Source organism: Drosophila navojoa, chromosome 2, assembly GCF_054131105.1.
Source record: "Drosophila navojoa isolate 15081-1374.11 chromosome 2, UAZ_NAV_1.0, whole genome shotgun sequence".
NCBI lineage: Eukaryota > Metazoa > Arthropoda > Insecta > Diptera > Drosophilidae > Drosophila > Drosophila navojoa.
The window spans coordinates 26,353,123-26,371,613 of record NC_142890.1 but is presented as its reverse complement, the minus strand read 5'-3'; the positions used below and the strand labels follow the sequence as shown (position 1 = coordinate 26,371,613).

Sequence of the window (18,491 nt, the reverse complement as noted above, 5' to 3'; positions counted from 1 at the left end):
TTTGTCTGATGTGAACACTTAATAATTAAATTAAGGAATAATTTCAAGATCAGAAATGATTGTGAACTCCATTTTTATTCAAAATTTCTACTAGGTTTGTACTCTCAGCGTCCAAGCACATTTCCCACCGTTTGCGTTATTATTGTTCCATTAAGTTTTTGCAGGTAATTACCAGCAGTTTCCCCCGCACTACCAATCGCTTCGATCTTTTCACCCCCGAATATGACACCGTCATATATCTTATTTTTGATTGTGCCTATGATGGAACCGGGGCAATTCGGAAAATGTAACAGGAGCAGAACTGCAAATAAAACGAATTTATATTTATTTTTCGAATATTTTCAGTATATCGAAAGATTCCACGTACTGGCAACTATGAAATAGGTTTGTAGATGATGCGCCATGTTTGTAATGAGCTGTTCGCTAGCAAAACTTATTCTGATGTCAGATCTTACTCTACTTTATTCATTTATTTGTTAACCGAATTCGTCATATATCGATTTATATGAATTTTAATTTAATTTGCAATTGTACTGGAACCAATATTGTGACTCGGTATTGGCGTGACCAGGATACACCATAAACCTACTTTGGTGTTGATTAAGGGCACAGTAGATCTTGTTAGATTGCATTAATGAAGTCCTAGATATCATGGGAGCAATATGAGAAAATATAAGTATTTCTTATATATCCTTTACAGCTTGGGCAAAATATATTATCATCTGTTATTCAAATAAATGAAATGAAATTTATAATCGTAGTCTTCTATCTATCTTCTAGTCCAGTCATTCCCGACCACCTCCTTCCTTCGATCCGACTAAACCCAGACTATTTGCAATAGTTTGAGCTATGCTTATAATATTCAATTGTGTTGAGTTAAGTTTGCTATAGTACTCGGCTGCCTTCTCTCTCGCAAGACCAATTGCTTCGATCAATTGGCCCGCTGATATTAAAGTATCATACATCTTTTGCTTCTCTGGGCTGATCCCTTGGTTGCTCGGAAAATGTGAAAGGAGTAAAACTGCAAATAAAACAAATTTACTTCTGTTATTTTTTTAGAATTTTCACGTACTGGCAATTACGAAATGGGCCTGTAGATTATTTGCCATGTTTGTAATGTTCTGGTCGATAGCGAAACTATTTGTGTTGCCAGTTTTTACTGGACTTTAAAACACAATTTTTCGTTATTACGATTCGTCATATATTGTGCAATATTATTTTCACTTTTAGGCTATAAGTTATAGCTGAACTGGAACCAATTATTCGACTTAATGTTTGCGTGACAAAGCTGGTATAACTTAAGATCCCATTTAGATGTGATCAATGTTGTTAGAAAAGAGATATTAAGCAGTAGAAATTATTTTTTACATTTAAAATTTATATAGAAATGATGTATGGTACTATTATTATATGTATATATTTGCAATTTCAAGTCTCTTAATATTGTATATTGTAATAAGGAAATTTCCCCATTTCCTCTTCCAAATATTTTCTATATTGGTATATAGAGGGTAATACCGCGTATCTGAGCTTCTGTTAGAATAATTTGTGCAACGTTCTCTGCATTACTGTGATCCATATACATAAATAACTTCATATACATATTTACACTTGTTTTGGCGTAAACTTTGACATGCGTAAAATTACCTAGTTTTCATTTATAGTAATTAATTTAAAATACGTTTTGCTCTGCTTAGCCTCGTAGTATATGCGCTGGTTGAGTTGCAGTTACTTTCCAGAGCCGCGGCTCCTTCAATTGGAGATCGGCTGGTGAAAATTCTGTGCCACTTTTGCACTGGTCACAAGTTCGAGCAGGCCGCTCCGATGGCCAAGACATTTCACCATAGCATTAATAAATATCCCCACAGGCCAAACAGCCTGACTCGAAGAGAGGCACTGCAAAGAGAGCGGCAGAGAGAGAGAGAGAGAGAGAGAGAGAGAAACAGCAGCAGCAGTCGAAGAAAGAGGCTAAAGAGCACAAGTCGATATGTAAATGTGCATCTGTGTAAGTGTGTGAGAGTTGGATTACATGTGAGCATGCGCAGTGTGCGCCTCTCCCACCGATCAGTTCAGCTCGCTTTGGCTCTTTTGTTTGCAATGGAATTTCTTTCTTTTCATAAACATGTTTCGAGCGCACATTCAATGTTGCTGCTGTTGTTGTTGTTGTTTTTGTTGTTGCTGCTGTTGTGGTTGTTGTTGTGGGCTTATTACAGCATTTATGAGGCAGGCGGCTTGGGCAGCATTTGTTGAAGGAGCACTCGCTCAACCGCACACACATAAGCCAAAGTGGCATAAAACAAGTTCAACAGCGTCCATGGCTCTGGCTCTGCCGCTGCCTCTGTCTCTGACTCTGACTCTGGCTATGGTTCTGTCTTCGGCTTTGGCTTCTTGAATGACTGCGGCGCAGGAATGCAGTGTTGTAAATAGTTGCAGCAACGACGACGTCGACATTGTTGGCCTGGCTTGGCTTGAACGCCGAATCAGAGCAAGTCAAAGCCAGAGTCAGTCAAGGCAGCAGATCGCGACAACGATCAGAGCACAGAATACAGAGCCACAGACACAGGCGAAGCCAAAGCTGAAGTCGGAGCCACAGCCATGGCCACGACAACAGCAGCAGCAGCAACAGCAGCGGCAGCGGCAGCGGCAGCAATGAAAATTGCTGAGAGCGCCCCGAGGGCTTCCACTTGGACTTGGACTGGGCCTGGATCTGACCAGGTCTTAAGTCCGGGCCGTTTGTTGTTTCCAACAACATTGACCACGATCGATAACACTTACACACACATGCACACACACACACACTGAAGCACACATGAGTGCCTCACATGCTAGTCACTGTTTATGTTTATGAATTGTATTGCAGATATTCAGATCGGGCGCAAGCGGGAGTACGGCATTATGCGTTTATCTTAGAGGGTTAATATTTTTTCTAGACCCCGCATTCTGGACTTGGTAATTAAATCGCAAGAAGCTGATAATGATGCAACACACGAGCAGAGTCGGACAACAGCAAAAGGGCTACTCCACTCCACACTCACTCACAATTACAGCCCCAAATATGCCCTCTAGGAAATTATTCATGATAACACAGATTGCATTGATTGATTGAGCGCGCGTTCGCTGGGCTCGGCACAGTTGGACTCGAGTCTGAGTCTGAGTTGGAGTTGGAGTCGAAGTCGGAGGCTGAGCCGCAGTTCGTTCGCGGCACGGTTGCCCTCCTGGTAGCAGCCACTCGGCCTGAGTTATTTGAGCTATTAAATGTCTGTGATTTGCTCATAAGTTACTGTTCCGATCTCTAGATCAATTGTTGGCAGCCCAGGCGCTTCCACATGTGCCAGTGCCCCTGTGGTTATTGTGCACACCGCGCCACAAATTAGTGCAAACCGAACCATTCTTTCGACTTTGCATCACAATAACACGATCTTCTTGTTTTACAACAAATAAAAGTAGATTTTTAATTAACAAATTTTAGCTACATTTTTTTTATTTTTTTTATAAATAAAGAATTTTAGAATACAAAATATTTATTTAGCAGAACTCTTTGAGCTATTTTTATCAAATACATATGTGAATAAAAATTATTAATATTTTTTTTTTTTTTTTTTTTTTTTAATATTAAATAATGTGTATGAACTAGAAATATCAAACCTTTTGATTTTAAATATTGAAGAACATAAATTTATTATAATAAAATAGTAAGAGTAAGGTATATATGTGAAATGTTCGTCTGTCTATGGTAATAAAAACTATAAATTTTGTTGTTTAAATAAAATATTAAATGTTTATTATTTTCATAAATAATCGTTTGTATATGAAAATAATAAATAGTTACAAAAGAATGTTTAAATGCATTTTTTAAAGAATAAAATAAAATGTTTCAATTATTTATTTTCATTAGATATTTCTACAATTTTATTTTTATCTTTTGTTTTTTATTTATTTACTTTTAAAATCTTATATTTATATTTCCATTTTTACGTATTCTTACTTTTATAATACATGTGGAAATATGGAAATATGGTATTAAGGTCGACTCCTTAATTATTAATTCGTTTCGTTCTTCCCGTGTTCACAAATAATAAAAAAAATCAATATTAAGGAAACTTGGTCAGGTAATAACCATAAATATATATATTTAATTAATAATCAAATGAAAAAATATATGTATATACCTCTACAATACAATTTAATATTTTTCGAAATTAAAATAAATAAAATTAAAGTCTTCTCCAATGCAGCTGAACCTCTTGGTTTCTTCCACCACTTAAGGCGACTTCGATTTCATTCTCAATCTTCAGCAAGAGCGCAAATACCACATGAAGGGAAACGTCAACTGGAATAAGGTTGAAGGCACCAATTTGTGATCGTTTAGCAACGGATTGCCTGGCAGTTTGTCAATATTTTGATTATACAATATAAAGCAGTCAGCGGCAAGTCTAACTGTCAATGGCAACTCGTGGGTAGTATTTATAAACCACTTGCAGAGAACCCCAAAAATATGCACTGCTCTTTATTTTGGTGGGCTCCAAAAATGTGTTTTGGCCCCGTTTCCCTCGAGTTGAACAACCGGGACGGCGCCCGAGGGCTGGTGGAGGGAGACTGGAGAGAGACAGCAGACAGAGCCAAATATTGGCACAGATGTGTGAGCGTGCCGTCAATACATCGGCGGCGACAAACGTCGACCATTTCAGCTATCGATCAAACAGACGCACAGCCAAATTGCCGAGCAGCGGCGTCTGCCACACAGATTGTTTGCCCTGCGGATTGGGGCCCCCGTTGGGCGAACGCCTCTGGAGGCAGTTTGTGCATTCGCACAATTGTTAACATAATGCTGTGGAATTTCTGGCTGGGCACGCCATGGCACCGAACACATTAAAAGCACACTAAACTATATACATATACGCAACCCGGGCAACTAGCCGAAGGGTTGCCCTGCCCTGCCCTGTCAAGTCGAAGTCGACGGCGCGACGAGGAATTGTGTTGTAATAGCGAGTCTATAAAAGCTTTGACATGTGAGCGCGAGCGTTTCAGTTTAACTTTAACACGTTTCAACGTTCTGTCGTCCTGTCATCCGGTCGTGCCCCGCCGTAACCGCATCCGCGACCGTCTCCGGGCCTCTCGCCGTAGCCGCATCCTAACGCCAGCTCAAAGAAAAGAAACAATTAAAGCATAACCGCCAAGCGGAAGGAAGTGCATACCACAAGTGCTTTCCCCACTTGCATCCTTGCATGCCCGCACAAGTGCCGAACAAATCGTAACAAAGTTTTAAGACTCGACCCCCCAAGACCTAGTTTCCATTGTGCTCTGCTCCGTTGTGCGCCCTATGTTGGCCTCGCCTCGCTTTGTGTAAAATGAAAACGGAAAACTTCCTCAAGTACGGCGCTCCTTTGTACAACTCGAAAAGTACTCGCGCTCATTCGCAAGCCCAACCGCACACTGTCGGCAACAGCCATCCGAATAGCCTCGCATCTCTCTTGACCAACGAGAACTTGCGGAATCTGACGCCAAACCGCGCATCCGGATATTCCGACAGGGAGAGCATCTGCAGCTTGAGCAGCGCCGGCGGACGAGTTAAGAGGCGATCGAGGTAGGTGCACAGACCTCATATGCTTAATATTTAACTCATTTTCTATAAAATAAGACCTTTCAGTTATTAATTGTTAGTATATAAAATCGAAAAATAATAAATCTATTAAATATATACGCAGATTCGAATAATCAGCGCAAAAAGTAAATTTCAAAAGCGCCAAAAGTATGCAACAAAATAAATAGCTATAAATATTTTTCATAAACAAAAATATTATTCCCTGATTTCGTTGGGCTCAGAGTGTAATAATATTTCTGTAATATAATCAAGAATCTTAATTGTAAAATTTTACAATGCAATTGCAATCCATAACTATATTGTTTTGATTTATATTTGTTTTAATATATAATTGAATATTTCAAAATAGCTTTAAAGTATTAGTTTTTATGCTAATACTTTAAGCTATTTCGAAAGATTCAATTATATATTAAAACAATTATTTCAGTAGAAAAATATTTCGTATGTAGCTTTACCAATTGTTCCCTAAACTCAGAAAATTGGTATAGTATATAGCATTAATGAATGATAATAATAAAAATTTTCAAATTAAAATAAATAAAAAAAATTAAAACAAATAAATAAAAAAATATAAATAAAATATAAAAAAAAAAATAAATAAGAATTAATAAATAGATATGTATATTAAAAACAAAATTAAGAATACATTTGCTTGTGAAAATCATAAAAAGTATATTTATTTCAAATTAGTTTCATTGCATGAGTCTCGTCAATAAGTGTTTCCCTCTAGTTTCTAGTTTGATTTTAGGTATTTATCAATTTATTTTTATTTATTTCTATGTTTGATCTAGTTTTTTATTTATTTGTTTTTTTTTTTTTTTTTTTTTTTTTTTTTTTTTTTTTTTTTTTTTAAATGAGTTTAATGCAAAAAATATACATTGTTGCTGTTCAAATACTCAAGCTAAGATAGATTTTATGTTTTTTTTTTGAGAATTTTTATTTATTAGTAGATTTTTAGGCATGTTTAATTTAGACTAAACTTTCTCAAAAACAAAAAAATAAAAAAATTTTTTTTTTAATACAACTTAACGTTTTAAATAATAATGGTTGGCTTGACTTGTAAACTGGTAAATGAAGAAATTCCTTAGATAGGTAAATATTAAATTGTTCAAATATGAATGTGAATGCAAAGGAAATATTTACATAACTATTATCATGTCACAGAGTAGATTTACCAACCCCCGTTATGTTCTATATTGAACATATCGAGCACCTTAAACGTATTGAATATTATATACCTTTGCAGATATAAAATATATATAGATAATATTTCATATAAGCGAAATGAATTATTAGCTTTATAGTTCTAATAGCAAAGATATGAAATCATATTATGAATACAATACATATACTCTCTACTATATATACTCACTAATTTTCATATTCATACTGATCAACTTATGAAAATGAATCGAACGTGAAATACCCAGTATAGAGAAAAGAGGGAAAACAAGGCGGGTCCACTGAACCGTGTCGGGTGCACACATGGTCAAAAATATCTTTGTGTGTGCGTACAGAGGGTTAGAACAGGACAAAACACATTTGTATTTTGGCTAACTTGTTGTCCCGGCAACCAAGCGACAGTCCATGGCACAAGCACTGCATTTGTCACCCCCAATGCACGGGGCCAGCCTCAGTTCTTGTCCAGCTCGCGCACCATGCGCTCTCCTAGGGATACATTTTTTCAAACTGTTTTCAAAGAGCTGTTTAGGATGTGATTTCTCATAGATGTAGAGTACAAAAGTGTTGTTTTTCTTCTGTTCGCAACTTTAGAAACTTCTCGATGAAGTCCTCGAAGGGCATTAGCAAGAAGAGCAAGACCATGGACTACACAAACTATGCGTATAACGAGGCTGTGGGCCGCCTGAAGGTAATGCTGGCCGACAACTCCTATGCGGCCACGCCCAAAGGGTTGGGCAGCTCCTCGGCCTATTTGCGCAACTTCAACGAGGACTCAGGCGATAATTTCTCGGACAATTTGTCGGTAGGTCTAATATAAATTATCTCCATTATTACCCCGATTTGTTCATGCCTCGATGCTGGGTTCAGGTCATCGAACGACCCGTCTTCTCTGACATTTCCAAGTACTTGTCGCCCAGCCAGAAGTCACGCATCAGCACCTATCGTCCGAAGAAGAGCTATACGTCGGGCTACCTCTCGGCGTCCAAGGAGAACCTAGCCACGCCTCCAGCTCTCTATCCGAGCACCATGACTGCGCCGCCGCTGCCCACGGACAGCGTTCAGGCCCCGGTCGAGATATTCAACTTCATTGAGAAGCAGGAGGATTACATTGAGCAGCTCGAAAAGGAGTCCAAGTACTGTCGCAACGAGCTGACCAATTTGCTGGGCAAGGTCAAGGATGTCATCAACGAGAACGAGCATCTGACGGAGAATGCGCGCACTGAGCTGGCAGCGCTTGGCGGTGGCACCTCCAAGCCCTCGGCTCAACTGCCGCAGACCACCACGAGTCCCTCCTCGGACAGCGATGAGCACTTGCTCTACGCGGGCCGCAAGACTCCAACCACGCCGCGCAAGAGCAACTTGAAGTCGCCGCAGTCGCCGCGCTACGCCAGTGCGCCCAACATTGTCTACGAGGCACGCATCAGCGAGCTGGAGGCAGAGCTGATGCAGGCCAACATCGATTTGAAGCGCGTGAAGACCGAGAACGAGGAGCTCAAGCGCAAGTTGGCCCACACGGATCCGCTCAGCGCTGTCGCCACGTTGGGCAGCGTCAACTGCGAGACGCATCGCAAGCAGCTGGAGCTGCTGCAACAGGACAAGACCGCCCTGGAGGAGTCGGTGCGCCAGCTGCAACGCATGCTGGACGAGGCCAAGTCGCAGCAGCAGAACAACAATGCCAGCTCCAAGCGCTACATCACGGATCTAGTGCAAATGGAGCGATCCCAGGCAGAGGTGAGTGAAGGGCTATGATATATCCTATGATACCATTTCTCGACTCCAGCTAGAGGTGCGCCACCTGCGAGATGAGCTGGACAGGCAGCACGAGCGCGTGCGGGAGCTGCAGCATGAGATGGCGCGCCGCTTGGCTGATGAGCGGGCCAGTGCGGAGCGGCGCTACAACAGCCAGGTGGATCAGCTGGGCGGCGATCTGAGCAGTCAGTGGGAGCAGGTGGCCAAGCTGCAGCTGGAGCTGGAGCGCCAGAAGCGCTACGAGTCCGATCTCAAGCGCGATGTGGCCAGTCGCAATTCCCAGATCGAGGAGCTCAAGATGGAGCTGCGCGCCAATCGCACAACTTTCCTGGCCGACATGGCCCAGGCCAATGCGGAGAAGCAGTCGCTGGAGCAGGAGATTACCTCGCTGCGCCTGCAGCTGGATCGTGCGGCCCGGGAGTCCAAGACGGAGGCGGCCCGTCTCACGGCGGAGATCAACTCGCTGCGCCAGCGCCTAGATCGTGGCGACGCCGATCTGTTGCACTCGAAGCGCGAGGTGCTGCGCCTCAACGATGAGATTGCCAACTTGGAGAAGGAGGTAATTGACAGTCTTATCCAACAATGATCGCTCGAAATTGAAAATGATTTTTTGCAGCTGGCGTACGGGGAGCTAAAGAACGAAATACGTCCAACCAAAAAGGATTTGGACAAGCGCATCTCTGAGATGCAGGAAAAGCATGGTATGTGCACACGTTTCTTATATCTAGTTAAGTCGATCTCTCCACACAATTAGATAATTTCTCAATTGATTAAACCTTTCTGAAGCACCGTCTCTTGCTAATTGAACACATTCTCTAAACTCTGGTTGAGCTATTGATTTTCATATTGTGTGCGGTGAACATTCCCAGGCTACTTGTCTTTAATTCGAATTACCGATCAAACCTATCCAAAAGTCTATATCTATACAGATATACTATATGTATTTAACGTCAATAGTTTATCCATGAGTTTGCCTTACCCATAATGATACTCAATATACTCGCACTTCATTCACTAATAACCCACAACAATCTGTCTGTCTGTCTACTCTTTGTAGCGGAAACGGTAAATGAGCTCGAAGCAATGATAACGTCTCAGAAGCAACTCATGGATAAATTGACGGCCGAGTGTAAGACCTTAACCGGCAAATTAGAGGATACGACCTATAAGCACAAGTAATTATCAAATGCATTTTAAAGCTAACTATTTTGACGGCAATTCTCAGGCACTCACTGACTGCAATATCTATGTGCAATCCACCTATATTAAATACCCGTTAGTAGTTGTAAACCGAATCGTACAGTTCGCCTTAGACTTAAGCAATGAGCAATGCCAATTTTACAGATCTCATCAACCGTAGTATTATCACCTATGTATTATCGATCTTAACTCTATAAAATTGAACACAGCGCAATATGAAATTCATGGCCAGCCCCGAGCAAAACAAAAAAACGTAAAAAAAATATTCATTTTGCCACACCTAGTGCAATTAATTTTGTTTTGAGATTCGTTAACCACAACACAACAAAAACAACAACAACAACAACAACATCTACCAGAGCTTGACACTGGATTAACTTCTTCAAACCTCTTTTGTGCTGCCTGCCTGCGTCGCTCTGACATTTGTTAAATTTAGATTATGCGATGCCAACAACAACAACAACAACTGCAGCAGTAGCAACAGCAACAGTAGCCACCACAACAACAGCAACAACAACTGCAATAAACGCACATTCGATGCCAACTACAACAACAACAACAACAATAGCAACAACAAGCGCAGGCGAAAGCGTGTTCACTTTGCCGCCTGATGTGGAAACTGTAGATGAAACGAAGCCCATGGACGCGCATGTTGCTGCTGCTGACAATGGTGACGAGATACTAAGGAACATAATCGAAAGCAATAAGCGCTTGGCCAACGAGCTGGCCAAGATGCCGCCGTTACCAAAATTCACCAGCTACAATGCGCACAGCAGAATGCACAACAGCAACAGAAGCAGTAAAGCAGAGACAACAACAACAGCAGCAGCAACAACAACAATGGGTGCCAAGCCAAAGTGTTTTTGCCCCAGTTTTATGCGACACAAGCACGAGCATGAACATGTTTATACAAAGTCAACAATGCGCAGGCGCAACAGCAACGATATTAGCGCTACATGTTGCAGCAACAGCAACAGCAACAGCAGCAGCAATGCCAACAACAACAGTCGCAATCGTGGAGCTACAGCGCGTACACAAACCACACACAGCAAGAGCATGCATTGTCACGCTCATGAATTCACCCTAGACACACACCACCAACCACATCAGCCACAGCAACAATATTGCACAGCACCAGCAACATCAGCCACTTCAGCAACAAGCACACCTGCAGCAGCCCAGCAGTCGGCCAGCTGCTGTCATCCATGCAAAACGGAGCTGTTGCCTTGGCTGCAACAGCATCTGGTTTTGAATCAGACCATCAGCAGTGCCAATAGCTGTCAGGCCCCATGTCAAAGCTCGCATTTGACGGTGGACACTGAGACAACAGCAACTGCAACAGCAACTGCAACACCAGCAGCAACAACAAAAACATCAGCAGTATGCAAAGGCCGCAACAGCAATGCGCTCAACGCCAGCATTAAGCCGAAGCTTTATTTTGAGCAACTGTTGCAGCGCGATGGCTGCCACAAGAAGCCACGCCCACCCGTCAAAGTTGATGTCAACGTGCGCCTGGTGCCCAAGCAGGCGAAACAGTCGAAACAGTCACAGCCAAAAGTGAATACACTCAATGAAACATTTGTCCAAGAGCTGGACGAAGTGGCCCAAGCCCTAAACGAGACTTTCGTCAAGGAATCCTCGCCAGAGTTGGCCAAAATCGATGAACAACTAGCCCAATTCGAGGATGTCATCGATGATGACGTCGAGGACGACGACCAGGAGCAGGCCACCAAACTTTGATAATGTTAATATACCCAACAAAAAAAGAAAAACCATACCAATACCTTTTAATTCTGAGAACACATCACCAACTAGCTTTCAATTTGCATAGAGACATAGAAGTATAATCAAACCATTTCTTTAGCGTATTCTATATTCGTTATGCCATTATTATCATTAATTTTACAATTATTTTTAATTAGTTTAATATCTGAGACATTGTCAGTTTTGCCTCTTATATAAGATGTTACCCCTTTATAACATTTATTTAAGATACAATCTGCTATTACAGTTTAGCCACCATAGGGTTTCTTTGATTTATAAACAATTTTATACGCAAAAGAAGTCTATTACTTTTCTTATAGAGGGAATGGATTAGGTTTTCTTTGATTTCCAATTTTTTCTTATACAAGAAATTTATTAATTCTAGAAGAAATTTGTTATTCTTTGTTTTGTTTGTCCTATTGAAAACTACTTTTAATTAAAACGTAATGTATTTGCTTTGAGCACTCTAAATATTTGATTTCATTAAGGAATTCCTTAAAAAAATATGAAAAAGTTTATTTTTATTATTGCTTGTTTTTGTTATTTTGTTACTTAGATCAAATATATTTGTTTCCAGAGACCAACACTTGGTAACCATTGAACATATTATATTATAATGTTTTTTTTTTTTTTTTTTTTTTTTTTTTTTTTTTTTTTAAATTTTTTGATATAAATTTTTTGAATAAAATTAAAATTACAGCTCAGAAATTGTAATTAAAATTCAATTTAAATACTCAGCTATTTTTAATCATTTAAATACTGAGTTTGGTTAATATTTGGGGTAAATCTAATGAACAACAAAATTAGGTCACAAACAGAATCATATTGCATATAGTTGCATTTCCTGTTGAAATTAAAAATTTGAAAACATCATAAAAGGATTAGTCAACCCATTACAAAATAAACTAGTATATTATTCTTAGATAAACAAATTACATTATGCATACCATATTTTATTCTTTCTTACCTTTCAAATACGCCTTCATAGCTCTTATTTTTGTCTGCCTTAAGTTCTAGTCAACAGAAGCCTTAAGAGCAGCATTTAATAATAATAACGATAAATAAAAATAATTATTTTTCTTTCAGCTGATATATTAGGCTATTTGAAAGACTCGATGCATAATCAAAAAGAATTATGTTATATAACGAAAGTGTTATATTTATTTATTTCTATTTCTATTTTTATTTGATTGTATTTTATTTTTGCATCAGATTTGCTTTTCGCACATTTTAATATCAATTTGCAAATATTTCGTCTCAATCTTCTCAGCCAAGACAAGCAACAACTACGTGCTACAAACGAACAGCTAATGGCACGTCTACGGCAAATCTGGTGTAAATACAAGTCACAATTAGTTCACAATGGCAATAGTGCTAACGAGCTTAGCTCCGAAGAGTCAACACCCAATGATGAACGCAGTTGTTTATCGAAAATGCACCAAATTGACATATCCCAGGTAATTGACAATAAAGAATTTGTATTTGACTAACAAATTTTCTCTTTCTCTTTCTCTTTCCCTTTCTCTGTCTCCCCTCCTCTCTCTCTCTATATCTTTCTCTGTCTACCTCTTCTTGTCTGTCTCTCTCTCTGCTGTCCTTAGAGAGGAAATATCTGCTTTACAATCGAATCTAGAATATTTGTCTAATCGCATGTTGAGCAATGAAGAGCATATGAGTAAATTAGATACCACACCGCATGATTATACTAGCTTAGGCGCCGGCAAAGGTAAATCTTAAAAGATCCCATTACAAACGAAAAAAGACAAACAACACACAAGCCTCGATCATACACTAACTAATTGCCTTTGCCATGGACTGGCCCAGAGAGGATGCGGCATGCAGCAACAGTTTCATAACTAATCACACACACACACACACACATACATTCATAGATCATACTACACTAGATCCTTGCATTCAATTGGCCAGCAACACTAATCAAAATTTCTGTAACTATAGCCGCATACGACTACCAGCCGTCCACATATGACACTACAATTGAACCCATACAAAGCACCTCACAACTGCACAACAACGCTGACGACGACTACAGCAAGCCGAGCAACTCCTACAGCTACGATGCCGCTGGAGCAGCAACAGTTGCCGACAACAGCAGCGCCAACGGCAACGGCAACAGCAACGCCAACGCCAACGGCAACAGCAACACAGCTGCTGGCGCATCTGCAGCAGCGCGCAAGAGCAGCATCAGCAACGGCAGCGCCAGTTATGGACTCAACGATAACGATGACGAAAATCTCAAGGACAACCTTGGCATGGGCGAAAAGCAGCAACAGCAACAGCAGCAACAGCAACAGCAACAACAGCAACAGCAGGAGTTTGAGCAGCAACGCGAACGGCAGCGGGAACGAGATCGGGAGCTGCAACAATTGCGAGAGCAGCGCGAAAAGCGGGAAAGAGAACGCGAGCAACTGGAGCAGCAAGCACAGCTCAATCGACGCTACAGCAACGGCGAGCCGGAGCAACAGCAATCACAGCAGCAGCAACAGCAACAGCAACAGCAACAACAACAACAGCCACAGTCACAGTCACAGCTTGGGGATGCGAACGTCAGCAATGCCGGCAGCGCCAACCTGGCCGCCTACAACACTGACTACAGCGCCTACGATCAGCAGCAGTACGATGCCAGCGGGTACGATACCAGCGGCTACTCCCAGCAGCCATACGACTCGCAGCAGTATGGCTACGATGGCAGCGCTGGCTACGACTACAGCGCCGCTGACTATGGCCAGTCTGGCTATCAGTATGACGCCTCGCCAGACGCAGCCGCAGCCAACCAGCCGCAGTATCAGTCAGCGACAGGAGCCGGCGCTGCGGCGGACTACGCCCGATCGCCACCGTCGACGGCGACGCCGACAATCGCATCCCCTCCAGCAACAGCAGCAACAGCACCAGCTGCTGTCGCCCCAGCTGCGAGCCGACAACAATCGCGCCCGGGCAGCGGAACTGTGGGGCCAGCAGCTGCAGCTGGAGTCCTCGGCAGCGGCAGCAGCAGCAAATCCGCTCTGCCACAACAGTCTGCCGCGCCAGCCGCCGGCAAGAAGTAGCTGGAGTCCCGAGGCGACCGACCTCACGCCAATCGATCCGCTGCTGTTGGACTTCGGCATTAGCAGTCCCAGTCTGATGCGCTCCAGCGACGCCTCCAACCTCGACGACGACGACGACTCCTGTGCCGACCTGAGTGAAACATATATCCTGCCGCTCGTCGACTCCGATGCCAGCCTCTCGCCGGCTCACACCACCATTGTCACAGTGCGCCGGGCGAGTGCACCGGCTATGGTGCAGCGCGTCCAGGACGTCAATGAGACCATAACTATTGAGGTGGAGGAGCAGCTGGAGCGCCATCCACCGGACATCGCCAACGAGACGGTGATCATTGAGCGTGACCATGATCGTGACTATCGTGCATCGCAGCAGTTGTAAGCACAAGTTTTCCAGTTCACTCCGCTAGGGAGACTTCCAATAATATTCCACTCATATGTTTCGGATGGGCTTTAACAAATAATCCATATTTGATATTAACATTTTGTAATTACAACAATTTCTAAATGCAATATAAATTTAACTCCATAAACTTGATGAACGTGAGTTTTATTTCATTTTAAGCAACAAAACCTGAGATTCAGCTTAGTTAAATACGAACATAAACATTTTGACAAACAGAAATTGGATAATACAAAAAATTTAGGTTCGAATTAATATTTCACTTAATTTAAACTTTGTGACAATTTGAGGGCTCTCAATAGTTCTTAATAAATAATGATGATAGGACTTATAGCTCTCCTATAACTCTCAATGTCAAGTGCGCTGTTGAAGGTCATTAGATAGTTCTCCATGCAAGTAAATGTTGAATTTAATAATAAACAACTGAATGATAGAATTGCGAGGGCGCTAATATCATGCAAACCTGTCAAAGGAACTCAAATGCCGGCCTTAGGGACTGAGTGACAGGCCCAGGAAATTGGCGTTGACACGCACTTAGGGCATCAGCAATTATATTCTGAGCTCAAACTTAAAGTTCGCAAACTGAGGGGGTTTCACTTGAACTACTACTTGAACATGGGAAATAGTTTTCTATCCTGTTTCGAATACTTGGGCGGAATACTGAATAGATAATGTTACTTACGAAATGTTATTGAAAATTGAATACTTTAAACATATACATAGAATCGTCCTTTAAAAAATAACCCCTCTTTTACAATTTGCTACATATGTTGTTGAAACACTCTACACATACTTTAGCCACACTGAAGTTCATAACTCAACGGATTTTACTTGAACTATGGGCATGGATTGTCTTACAAAAATAATTTTGACTGAAAAATGTATATCCTGTCTCAAGTGCGTTTTCTGAATGCTGGATAGGAAATATGTCTAAAGAAAGGTTGAAAATTGGATAATAATTTGGGTCCATTTTCTGTACACAGATTATGAAAATACTCTTCCTAATCAAAGCAAGTTCTTCGATTATAAGGAAAGAACAAATGGAGATTTAGAAATTTTCGGAATATCTAAGAACATATTTACCATAATTATATCCAGCTAACGAATCTAAAATTCTGCTAAATTATTTATATATGTATACATAAATATATACATATATATAATGCATTTATATATATAGGCATGTTTTTAATTCTTGTTGATTGAGACTCGTATTGTGGCTTTTAGTCAAATTGCACATAGGCAGACGCTATTAGTTTCTTGCCTTTCCACTCCCAGACATGTGATACGATGGACAGCTTGGCCTTGTCCAGCTGGATCTCGCAAAGCTCATTCTTGGGCGTTGCTAGGAAGCACACTGTATATAGACTCAGCTCCAGCTCTGGCGAAGTGCCGACCAAGAAGCTATTGTACGACTTATTGATGCCAAAGAAGCTCATGCGGAAGGCCAATGCAAATTGATTGGGCTAGAAATAAAAGGGATTTTATAAATGAATGTAACTAAGATCAAATAGAATGAAATTGTTGAACGCACTCTTCCCGTCTCCTCGCGATCCAACCAGCCCTTGTAGTCCAAGTGACCCTGCTGCTCCTGCTCGGCAAAGTACAGCCAGTTGTGCATGCCGAGCACATTCTGATCCCGAAGCTCCGCCATGAAGACATGCTCGAAGCTGGAGCTACCCAAAATGCCTTTGCCCCGGGAATACGGGGTGAACCAGAGTTCATGGAGGAGTTTAAGCTGTTCATCGTAGTCACTGCCAACGAGGCCTTTAAATAGAAATGGAAATTATGATAATATGTTGTTAATAATGATGTTAAATATGGGTATATTATGTACAGTAAATAAATAAATATACGTGTGATATTTCTTATCTTTAATATTATTAAAGTGAGGAAAAATTTGATTAAAAAAATAAATTACTATTATTATTTCAATTATTATTATAATTATATGTTTATAATGAATTATTTTAAATATTCATTTAAAAAATTATGTTTAATCAGTAAGTATTATTGACTATTAAAAATATATTGGTGTGTGTTTCTCTGTTTTATAAAATATTCGATGAACAGAAACCGAATGTATATTATTTTTTTTTAATATCAATTTCTCTTAGTGTGCATATTTGAGTTTGTGTCGAATGGATGGAACTCACGACCTTCGAGGGAAATTTAATTTTTCGCTACGGTTGCAGGTAGTGAAACTAACTAACTAAACTTTGAGTAAACAATCGGGGAGGGCGAATTCGCGTGAATCTTGTACGTAAATCTATTTATAGCAAGTAAAATACGTAAATAAATAAATAAAATAAAATTCATATACATTTTATACATTTATATATATATGCATTATATATACATATTCATGAAATAAACAAATTTTATTGTAGCTCTACTATCTTATCTCTCTACATATCAAATGTTTAGGAAGCTGTGGCTGCTCAAAAGTACTTAAAGCACTGTACTTCTCTGTTGCTAATCGAGAATATGAAAGTATATGCCCAGCCCTACTTTAAGCTTACAACAAAAGCCACACTGATTCACGATCCAATCTGACTACTCCCATGAATAACAGCTGGCTTTGCAACAATTTCGGAATGCTTTTATACCAATTGGGTGAGCAATTTTGGGAGCTTACCTTTCTTGGCTAAGAAACGCATTGAGAGTTTCATGACGCGTGTGTTCATTACGGCACGCAGAAAGTCCAGCTGCTCTTGCTCATGCTCTGCCGTGACTACGTCCGGCACGGCGACGTCCAGCTCATAGTTGTTGAAAAGTCGCTGCAGCAGAGCCGTTGTGGAATTGCTATCTCTGACCAGTAGATCATTGTGCAGCTCAAAGAGCCTGAAATGAATTAACATAATGCAATAACCTAACATAGACCAGCTTAACAGAATCATGAACTGTTACAGCTCTCATACTCACGGTCCTGGGGCTCGATCGTCATGTGCGCCGGACTTGGTCTTGCCCTGCAGATTCACCTTGTAGAGATATGGGTTTTCCGCAGCTTCTTCTTTAAATAGCGTCTGCGACAAGGCCAGCACATCATCTGGTGCCGTGGGCAGCGGCTTGCTGTGGAAATACTCTGTAAATATACATAAATGTTTATGGGTCGCAATAAATGTGTGTATATATTACGCACCATAGAAATGCCAGCTCAGTATGCCAATGGTGATCAGCAGTCCGATGATCACGAATCTTTTAATTTGCTGACATTTCTCACTGTCGCAGTTAATGTTGTTGTTGCTCGTTTGGCTCTGTTGCTGTTGTTGTTGCGTGTCCATTGTAACATTTGTTTTGTTTCCAGTTTTATTTTTGCTATTTTCTTTTCTGTTTGGAAGCGCTCTTCACAGATACGCTTTTATCTTGCTATCCCAACGAGCCAGCATCAACTGTCAGAGATGTTCACTGAGAGAACCCGTTACGCTCCGTCACCACAACGATCTCGCTCTCGCGCTGAATATGACTGAAGCGTGATTACGAAACAGACTTCCATATCCAAACTCACATTATTTCGCTCTCTCACCTCTCA

The 18,491-nt window shown here is 40.8% G+C and overlaps 2 protein-coding genes and 1 long non-coding RNA gene across 7 annotated transcripts; 1 reads left to right on the top strand and 2 right to left on the bottom strand.

The window, feature by feature from the left end:
- Positions 1 to 250: 250 nt before the first annotated feature.
- LOC149092284 (uncharacterized) lies at positions 251 to 1,209 on the bottom strand. The gene is made up of 3 exons (XR_016197696.1): positions 1,073 to 1,209; positions 368 to 1,021; positions 251 to 301 (listed from the first exon to the last, which is right to left on the bottom strand). It is a non-coding gene; the product is annotated as an uncharacterized LOC149092284 (long non-coding RNA).
- A 3,458-nt stretch (positions 1,210 to 4,667) lies between these two features.
- On the top strand, positions 4,668 to 15,094 carry LOC108659782 (uncharacterized). Of its 5 annotated transcripts, none has more exons than XR_016196220.1 (8): positions 4,668 to 5,584; positions 7,376 to 7,586; positions 7,652 to 8,515; positions 8,565 to 9,092; positions 9,150 to 9,234; positions 10,170 to 11,477; positions 13,099 to 13,223; positions 13,457 to 13,476. XR_016196220.1 is itself a non-coding variant. In XM_089256431.1 (8 exons), exons 1-8 carry the CDS (start codon positions 5,349 to 5,351, stop codon positions 14,936 to 14,938), a joined length of 3,711 nt encoding a protein of 1,236 aa, XP_089112557.1. In that variant the 5' UTR covers positions 4,675 to 5,348; the 3' UTR covers positions 14,939 to 15,094. The 5 variants fall into 5 exon arrangements, 3 of the variants coding, with proteins under 3 accessions (XP_089112557.1, XP_089112564.1, XP_089112559.1); XM_089256431.1 differs by lacking the exons at positions 10,170 to 11,477; positions 13,099 to 13,223 and adding exons at positions 9,591 to 9,708; positions 12,768 to 12,954 and having other exon boundaries at positions 4,675 to 5,584; positions 13,457 to 15,094; XM_089256433.1 differs by lacking the exon at positions 10,170 to 11,477 and adding an exon at positions 9,591 to 9,708 and having other exon boundaries at positions 4,676 to 5,584; positions 13,457 to 14,805.
- A 789-nt stretch (positions 15,095 to 15,883) lies between these two features.
- On the bottom strand, positions 15,884 to 18,442 carry EndoU (Endoribonuclease U-specific). The gene is made up of 5 exons (XM_018112878.3): positions 18,102 to 18,442; positions 17,885 to 18,044; positions 17,598 to 17,803; positions 16,494 to 16,726; positions 15,884 to 16,425 (listed from the first exon to the last, which is right to left on the bottom strand). The coding sequence occupies exons 1-5, from the start codon at positions 18,241 to 18,243 to the stop codon at positions 16,183 to 16,185; spliced, it is 984 nt and encodes a 327-aa protein (XP_017968367.1). The 5' UTR covers positions 18,244 to 18,442; the 3' UTR covers positions 15,884 to 16,182.
- Between the last annotated feature and the right edge of the window lie 49 nt (positions 18,443 to 18,491).